General features: G+C 37.7%; 1 protein-coding gene across 1 annotated transcript; it reads right to left on the reverse strand.

Annotated features, from left to right (window-relative positions):
- Window positions 1–335: 335 nt before the first annotated feature.
- Window positions 336–1,883, reverse strand: LOC131636949 (uncharacterized). Its single transcript, XM_058907527.1, has 3 exons — window positions 1,818–1,883; window positions 930–1,739; window positions 336–857 (listed from the first exon to the last, which is right to left on the reverse strand). The coding sequence occupies exons 1-3, from the start codon at window positions 1,881–1,883 to the stop codon at window positions 336–338; spliced, it is 1,398 nt and encodes a 465-aa protein (XP_058763510.1).
- Window positions 1,884–9,289: the final 7,406 nt, after the last annotated feature.

The raw sequence follows: 9,289 nt of genomic DNA on the forward strand, positions 1-9,289 counted from the left end.
GTCTTTCTTCTGAGCATCACTCATGGCTTGTCTTGACACCTTGACACCTTGAGCATTAACAGAATGTGTGTAACCATCCAGCACTAGATCCCATGGATATCTTGTTTTCATCATCCTCCCTCCAATCTTTGCATAAACAACAATATGGTAAAGAAAACAAATAAGAGAAACATATTTTGTTTTTTTTCTTTTGAAATAACTAAAGCAGTAAATGAGAAGAATTCAATCAAAACATGCAATGCTCATTTCATTAAAATTAACAGTAAGAAACAAACAAGTTTGAAATTAAACAGGCATTACAATTTAAAGAAATGCAAACAGTAAAGAAACATGGCCTAGTGACCAATCAACAACAAGGATGAGTTGTCCTGTCTGAAACACTTGGCTTTAGGAGATAATCTGACTTTGATTGAAGCTTCACTTGTTAGGAACTGAAAAGGATTGTTGACAACATTTGGAGTACGAGCTGTGAAATCTATCAATTTTCCCCTAACCAAATCTTGCACTCTAGCCTTAAATGTGTAACAATGCTCTAAATCATGACCAGCAGCTCCCTGATGGAACTCACAGTGAAGATCATCCCTGAATACAGCAGGAGGAGGATCTCGAGGAGTAAAAGACCTTGTGGTAATCAAGCCTAGTTGGACCAAGTGAGGATAAAATTCAGTATAAGTCATTGGAATAGGATCAAACTCTGTTCTAGGCCTTGCAGTATGATTCTGATTCTGACCGGTGTTTTGATGAGGAACTTGGATAGCAGCTACCTGCGGTTGATCATAATGTTGAGCTCTCTGTCGAGGTCTTTCAATAGCACTGGTTTCACCTTCTTTCTTCTTTTGGAAGCCCCCAAAAGGTTTCTTTGAAGAATCAACAGCAACAGACACTTTTCATTTCCTGATTCCTTCTTTTAGCCTTTGACCAATTGTTACCAAATCAGTAAAGTTTGAAGACACGCTTCCAATCATCTTCTCCCAAAAGAAAGGAGATATAGTATCCATGAACAAGCTAGTCAATTCCTTCTCAGACAAAGGTGGTTCAACTTGGGAAGTCAATTCTCTCCAACGTTGAGCATATTCTTTGAAAGATTCCTTCTCCTTCTGAGCCATGTTTTGAAGTTGATGACGGTCAAGTGCCATATCCAGGTTATACTTGTACTGTTTCATGAATGCATTAGCTAAATCTTGGAAATTTTGAACACAACCCTTTTCCAAACTCATGTACCACTTCAACGAAGCACCACTTAAACTATCTTGAAAGCAATGAATGAGTAAATTCTGGTTGTTGGTATAAGCAGTCATCTTCCGGTAATACATGGTCAAATGGCTCCTTGGACAAGTATGCCCCTTATACTTCTCAAACTCAGGAACTTTGAACTTGGAAGGCATGACAAGATTTGAAACAAGGCCCATATTATCAACATTCACACTAAAGAAATTGCTTCCCTCCATAGCTCTTATTCTCTTTTCCAATTCCTGATATTGCTCACGGACTTCTTCAACTTCACCACAATCTCCTTGACTAACACTTCGAGAACCAACAGAATAGTAATCATAGAGAGGATTGTCATAACGAGCTGGAACAGCTTGAGCAGTAGTATTAACAACAGGTGGAGGTTCAGAAAAGACTGGAGGTTGAAATACCTTCCTCGAAGTTTGACCCACCAGAGAAGCATTGACATATGTTGGAGAGAAGTTCTCAGGTAACCAAAACTCTGGCCAAGTAGAAGGTGGCTTCTGAACCTGTAAAGGATCAACAGCAGCAGTAGAGACTTCGGAAATAACAGTCCTCTAAGGTGGATCAGTCCTTGCTATCAACACTTGCATCATCTCACTAAGCTTAATCATTCCTGATTTCAACTCATCAATTTCCATTCTGACTTCCATGTTATATTTCTCTTAGTCTGCCATTCTTTGTCTTACGGCAGCTCTAGTTCCGTAGTTGTGTTGAGGAAACAGCTTGACGGTCAACAGCTAACTGGGAGGAAGAACAAATGGAAGTAAGATCTCGGGTAACATAGATGAATGCGAGAACTATGCAATGACATGCAATGCAAGAAGCAATGCAAGATGCACACAAGATATAAGATTCAGCACCAGGTCAAAAGTAACAGGATCAAAGGTGCGACGCCTTTTGAGAACAGCAATTCGGGTATGATGAAGGTCAAGTGTCCTATCCCATCCCAAACCTCACAGGTATGAATCCTAAGCACACACAGGATGTCCCTAATGGTCACCAGGAATTTCGAACAAACAATGAAAACGCATGTCTACGGCCATAAGCATGCCGGACAAAAAACGCCTCACCGAGTTCTCTCCTGGTTGTGGTACGCTATGCTAACTCTACGTGCCAGGCGCCACGAGAGCCAACATAACCATCTACGCTAATCTAAATGTACACTCGGTCTGGGTAATGGACCTTTTACCTCACAGTAACATCCCACCCACAGAAAAAAACAGCAGATCTAGAACAGTATATATACAGAACAGTAGATAACCAGAATATAACAGCAAATAAAGCAATATATACAAATATACAAATAAAGCATAAAGAAAGCAAACACCCTAAGATAAAAACAAACAAGAGCTAGGATTGATACTCAGGATGGGCCTAGCAATAGGTCTATCTATCCCCAGTGAAGTCGCCAGCTGAAACAATTGGATCGAAATCATCAAATGAAATCAATGAAGTCTCCATAGATTGTTTATTTATCCCACGAAATGGGAAAGGAAAACATTGAGTAAAACCTAAAGGGAAAAACAAACAAAGGTCTTACGACCCAGAGAAACAGGTAAGGGTGTCGGTTTAGATCAAGCTTTTGAGGAGAAATTTTCTAGAATCAAATTGGCAGCATAACGTTACTTTTTCTCCTCCTTTTTTGTGTATGATTTCAGTGTGATTATATAGAGAGTGTGGTGAGTATTGGTGCAGATTGTGTGAAGAATTTGAGAGGGAAAATCGAGCCAAGTTAGCCACGATTTCTACATTTTGGATCAAGCTTTGTGAGGTGAATCCTTGTGAATTTTTGGAAAGATTGTGGACCATTGATAACATGAAATGAAGGGCTCAAATTGTTTCTGTTATGAAGCTTGAATATTTGGATTGGATTGAAAGCTTTGGTGTCATATGCTGAAAAACGTGACTCCTTGCTTGTGAGAACCGTGAACTGATTTCTTGGATGGGTCCTGTCATACCCCAAAATTATCCCATCTTATTTTAAAACAAATTGGCTCAGGCACCGAGATCTCCAATTGTTCAAAATGGTACAAAAAGCCAGCACATTCACTCTCCTCCTAAAACCAAGGTCTCCAAGATTAGGGTTTTGTTGTTCTTCAAGGAAACGAGATTTCTAAGACTTCAAGTGGACTTCATAGCATCTCATATCTCTCAAAGAATCCCTACATCAAGTTTCAAGCCCTGATTCATAAGATTGCTCATTCAACTGCTCAAATGATCAACAGTCGACTAGTTTGACCTAGAAGTCAACTGTGGTCAAAGTACAGTCAAAATTCCTGATTTTTGGTCAACATCAACATTTTAATGTTATATTCATAATTTGATCAAAGGTTGATCATGATTCGTCAAGGAGATCTTAGAAATCATAAATAGGACAAGTTGCTAAATTAGGGTTTCTAGGTAAAAGTCAGCCCAACTTTGACCGATAATATCTCTCTCATACTTTCTCATAAATTCCCCAACCAAATTTCAATCTCAAGGAAATTCAATTCTCTACAACTTTGATGTTGGGCCCAAGGTCAAGAAATGCTTCTGCACAAGAGATATAAGTCAAAACATTACAGGTCCTTATAGAAGCCTACAAAAAGCTGTTTTTTGTCAGGAGCCATATCATCAAGATAAAATCCTCAAATGCAAAATATGTTCCAAATTGGCTTGTAGAGGACATCTTGGGATTTCCAAAAAGTCCTAGAACACTTCCATACCATAAAAAATGAGAGAGATATGCTTGGTACAAGTTGGTCGATTTTCAAGAAAAGTGTGAAACCTTAATTGGCAAAATGCATACTTTTGAGTAATGGGCCTTTGATATTGCAATTCCCACGAAATATCAAGTGTATAGGAGGCCCATAAACCAAAAATTATTTATTTTATGATATTATTTCATTTACTTTTGAGTTTATTTATTTAAATTCAAAATAAATCAAATAAAATCATATTTTGAATAAATGAAAGATGCTATGGAATATTCTCTCATATAATCAGATTAAATCTCATCTAATGGCCAAAAAATTATGAGAAATACGCAAGAAATAAGACTGAATTAAATATAGAAAGATTGAATGCAAATTTTTGAAGGATAGAAAAACACTTAGAAAGGGGGGGTTTGAATAAGTGTAGCTTTAAAACTTGTAAGATAAAAACAATTTGAACAATGATTTTTATCCTGGTTCGTTGTTAACTAAACTACTCCAGTCCACCCCCTTGGAGTGATTTACCTCACCTGAGGATTTAATCCACTAATCACACTTGATTACAATGATTTTCCACTTAGACAACTGCTAAGTCTTCTAGAGTATCCTGATCACAACCTGATCACTCTAGGAACAAACTACTTAGACAACTTCTAAGACTTGCTAGAGTATACTGATCAACAACCTGATCACTCTAGTTCTTACAACTTAATGTAAATAAATTCTTTTAAGAGTTACAATGCTTCTTATAAAGCTATTATCACAACTGTGATTTTCTCTTAAGTTTAAGCTTAAATCTCACTAAGATATTACAACAGCAATGTAGTGAGCATGATGATGAAGTTTGAGAGCTTTTGAATTTGACAGCGATTCTGGATAGTGCGCAAGTGTTGTATTTAGCTTCTCATCAGAACTTCATATTTATAGGCACTTGAGAAGATGACCGTTGGGAGCATTTAATGCTTTGCGTATTCCGTACAACATTGTATTTAATGTTTCACTCTTTTGTCAACTACCTCGAGCCTTATTTCCGCTGTGTCTACTGACGTTGCCTTTCATAGCTTCTAACGTTCCTTTTGTCAGTCAGCGTAGCCTGCCAGTCTAGTACTTGCTTCTGATCTGATGTTTGTGTAAACAACGTTTGAATGTCATCAGAGTCAAACAGCTTGGTGCAGAGCATCTTCTTATCTTCTGACCTTGAAGTGCTTATGAGCGTGATACCATGAGAACTTCAGTGCTTCTGCTTCTGATCTCAAGTTCTTTTGATGCTTCTATAGACCCATGTTCTGATTCTGCTTGACCATCTTCTGATGTCTTGCCAGACCATGTTCTGATGTTGCATGCTGAACCTTCTGAGTCAGTGCTTCTTGCGCTGATTTTGTGCATACTCTTTATATAATTCCTGAAATGGAAATTGCATAGTATTAGAGTACCACATTATCTCATACAAAATTCATATGCTTGTTATCATCAAAACTAAGAATATTGATCAGAACAAATCTTGTTCTAACAATCTCCCCCTTTTTGATGATGACAAAAACATACATAAATGATATGAATTTGCGATCAGAATATCAGACGGCTAAAGACAATTACACAGCTATAGCATAAGCATATAAACATAGTGTGTGAATATGTCTCCCCCTGAGATTAACAATCTCCCCCTGAGATAAATAATCTCCCCCTGACATAAATACTAGAAGAATTTTATAAATAAAAGACTTCCCTGAGTATTTCAGTTGAGACGTTCACATATGCTTAGATCTTCGGAACATTCACATCTTCTGATTCTTGCTTCCATAGGACAGCTTCAGAATTTGAATTTCCTAGATCTTCAGAATATTCATAGCTTCTGATTCTTGCTTCCATTGGACAGCTTCAGAGCTTGAATTTCTTCTTAAGTCATTGTATGCTAGATTGTATCAGAACATTGTTGAATGTACCAGAGCATCATCAGAGCATCTTTACATCCTGAAATGTTACAGAACAAACTAAACGACAAAAGTCAGCATGAATGAATCAGAACATAAAATATGTATCAGAACATATAATTATGTATCAGAGCACACAAACATAATGTTGCAGAGCATATTTTGTAACTAAAAAATGCATCAGAACATATAAGGAATAAGAACGAAAGCATATTCTATCATCAGAATATCATAACATTCTTCCTTCTTGCTTCTGATTCTTGAAGCTTTATAGCACTCAGCTTGCTTCAATTTCCATGAGCTTGATTCTTTATAGAATTGCTTTTCCCCATATCTTTGCTTCTCATTTTGAGCTTTAAAGAGGATCTTCAATTCCTGCTAAACAACACTCAAAGACATAGAACTTTGCAAGTTCTGTTAGAAATGTGGAGCCTTTCTCCCAGCAACTGATAAAATAAATCAGATCATTTATCACATTTTTCTCCCCCTTTTTGTCATAACATCAAAAACATAAAAGATTCAGATGAAAAACAAAAAGACAAACACTTGAAAAAAAAGGATAATTTTCATTAAGCACGGAGAAAAGGTTCAGAAGTACAAGAGGGCAAGGGAAGATGCATAGAAAAACAGATGCAGCAAAACAAAAGAAAACAATCAAAGACTCAATGACTAAGATGACCCTAGTTTTGACATGATCTTGGCCAGCATATCATGAATCCCATTGTTGCTCTCATTCTGCCTCTCCACGAAAGCATGAAACTCAGCGTTGATCGATCTCTGCTCATCCTGATTCTTCTGAATCACTTCCAGAGTCCTTGCGAGACGAGAAGGTTCATCAGAAGAAGCTTCACAACTTCTTTCCAGAGGGATGGCATTCTGATCCGTAGTTTCTATAGTCAGATCATTTGCAGGATTTTCCTCAACAGGAATGGTTTCAGCAACATGATATTCAGCATCTGCTTCTTCCATAGAAGCATCTCCATACTCTGCAGCAGGAACCTCAGAATCTCCATTCTCAAGAGCCTAAAGAATGGCAGCCAAATTCAGTGGAGCAGAAGGACCTTCAACTTCTGGTGGGTCAACAACTTCTGGAATGACCAAGCTTGGATCTTCCTCAGAAGGATTTTCCCTCAGAAATTCAAAGAGAGTCCTGAAGTCTCCAATCAGAACAGGATATTGAGGTCTCCAGACCACAATCTCCCTGCAAGGGTTAGCTTCCATTGCAGCAGCAATTCTTGCTTCTTCCAGCTCATCCACAAATCTTTTCTCTTCTACAGCAACCTTGTTTCTGAGGGGATGATAGTAGATACCATTATCACCCTCTAGAAGGTAACCAGCATAACCAGGGGCAGAAGCCACTAGTCTCTTCTGAACTCCCATATCTCTTTTTATATCATAAGTGGTATGGTGGTATATCTCTTCATACCTTCATTGGAACGTTGGTATGTGTTATCGTCAGTGGTACGGCGGTACATCTCTTTCATCGTCAGTGGTACGTCGATGAATTATCTCTTTTTATATCATCAGTGGTACGGTGGTATATCTCTTCATACCTTCAGTGGAACGTTGGTACATGTTATCGTCAGTGGTACGGCGGTACATCTCTTTCATCGTCAGTGGTACGTCGATGAATTATCCCTTTTTATATCATCAGTGGTACGGTGGTATATATCTTCATACCTTCAGTGGAACGTTGGTATATGTTATCGTCAGTGGTACGGCGGTACATCTCTTCATATCATCAGTGGTACGATGGTGTGTTTTTCTGTTAACGGAAGATTGGCATTCTGATTCATGATGCGTACTTTCTCATCCCCAGTGAAAGAGGATACCCCATTTTCTCACCTCCAGCGAAAGTTGATGCTTTAACCTCTCTGGTGCGAAATGTTTTCCCCAGAGAAGTTTCTTTTCCCACCAAAGTTTCGTCTCTCCAACAAAGTCTTGCCTTCCCCAGTGGAGTTATGCCAGCAAAACATTTGTTTCCCCAGTGGAGTTCCTTTTTCTCCCCGGTGTTGCCATGTTTTATCCTCATCATATGCATTCATTAAACATTGCATAGCATCTTAGGTTAAAAAAATGTGTTTTATATATTTAAGTCTCTTCGATTTCGTCAAAACGAAGATTTCCAATCATCGTATCTCCAAATCGAAGAAACTTAAATAGGGGCATCTGTCATACCCCAATTTTTGACCCTAAGATCCTATATCATTCATATCCCAATCATTAATCAAGAGCTTCACTTGGAAGTTTTGTTTGTGGTGTTGCACTCACCTCATCAATAAGCGGGACCATCAAGCACCAATGATTGTTTATCTTGTATGCATATCGTACTAACCCAAATACCAAAAATATTGCTTTGTTTCTTTGTAGGCTTTTGTTTTGTAGGTACCAAGCCAAGACATGCAATAAAAGGCATTTTTCATATTTTGGACTGATGAAATCGATTTCCCTACTGGGTAAATCGATTTCCCTGCAGCAATCTTCAACAAAATCACATTCTGGACAACATGAAATCGATTTCCCTCCTGGGTAAATCGATTTCCCTAGTGTATTTTGCGCCAAATTCTCTTCTGGAACAGTGTGAAATCGATTTCACTCCTAGGGAAATCGATTTCCTTAAGGCGAAATTCAAAAAAATATAAGGAGGGAAGCTTAACATCATTTTGGCACCTTTTTATTTGATCATTTTACCAATTTTCCACCTCATCAAAATTAACCCCTTCATTAAACCCACTTAAACCTCATTTTACCATTTTTACCATTTAAATTCCACTTAAATACCAATTAACCACAAATTAATTACCAAATGCAAAAAGACCAAACTACCACTACTCTTGCTCCAATTCTATAAATAGAGACCTCTACTCTCTCATTTCTCAAGCTTTGAGAGCCAACAAACCCCTTGCAATTTCTCTCCTCATCCCTACCAAATTCACCAAAGCTCTTTGTTCTTTCATAAAGTTTGTGAGTCACACCTTGAACCTCACAAACTTTGAGCTAAGCCACCTTTCATTTCACTCTTTTTCTTCAATTGTTGAGAGATCAAGATTTGTGTTGGTGATTCTTGAAGTAGATCTATGTTTGTTCAAGATTTGGTAATTTTCTTCATCTTTATTCATCCATCATAATTTGATTCTTTTGTGTTTGTGTGTAATGCATCTTAGATGCTACATTGATGATATTTGCTGATTTTGTGATGGAAAATTCGTGCTCCAATTGATATGTGATCATAAGGTGTTTGTATATTTGTTCAAATCAAGTTTCATGCCTTTAAATGATGTTTTTGCTGAAATTTACACTGATGAAATCGATTTCATGCTGTATGTAACTTTTTTTTTTTAAAACTGCACTATGGAAATCGATTTCCCCCTGCATGAAATCGATTTCCTGCTGGCAGAATGTGGTTTTTTGCCTTTTTTATGCTTGTTTTGG

The sequence above is a fragment of the Vicia villosa genome, unplaced genomic scaffold (assembly GCF_029867415.1).
Source record: "Vicia villosa cultivar HV-30 ecotype Madison, WI unplaced genomic scaffold, Vvil1.0 ctg.001865F_1_1, whole genome shotgun sequence".
NCBI classification, from domain to species: domain Eukaryota; kingdom Viridiplantae; phylum Streptophyta; class Magnoliopsida; order Fabales; family Fabaceae; genus Vicia; species Vicia villosa.

Excerpts from the sequence above, each read along its gene's own strand:
- LOC131636949 (XM_058907527.1), bottom strand. The coding sequence starts at position 1,883 with ATGGAAGTCAGAATGGAAATTGATGAGTTGAAATCAGGAATGATTAAG. Across the intron at positions 1,740-1,817 it reads AGCTTAGTGAGATGATGCAA|GTTCAGAAGCCACCTTCTAC; the intron begins GTGTTGATAGCA and ends GATCCTTTACAG. Across the intron at positions 858-929 it reads CTTCAAACTTTACTGATTTG|AAACCTTTTGGGGGCTTCCA; the intron begins GTAACAATTGGT and ends GATTCTTCAAAG.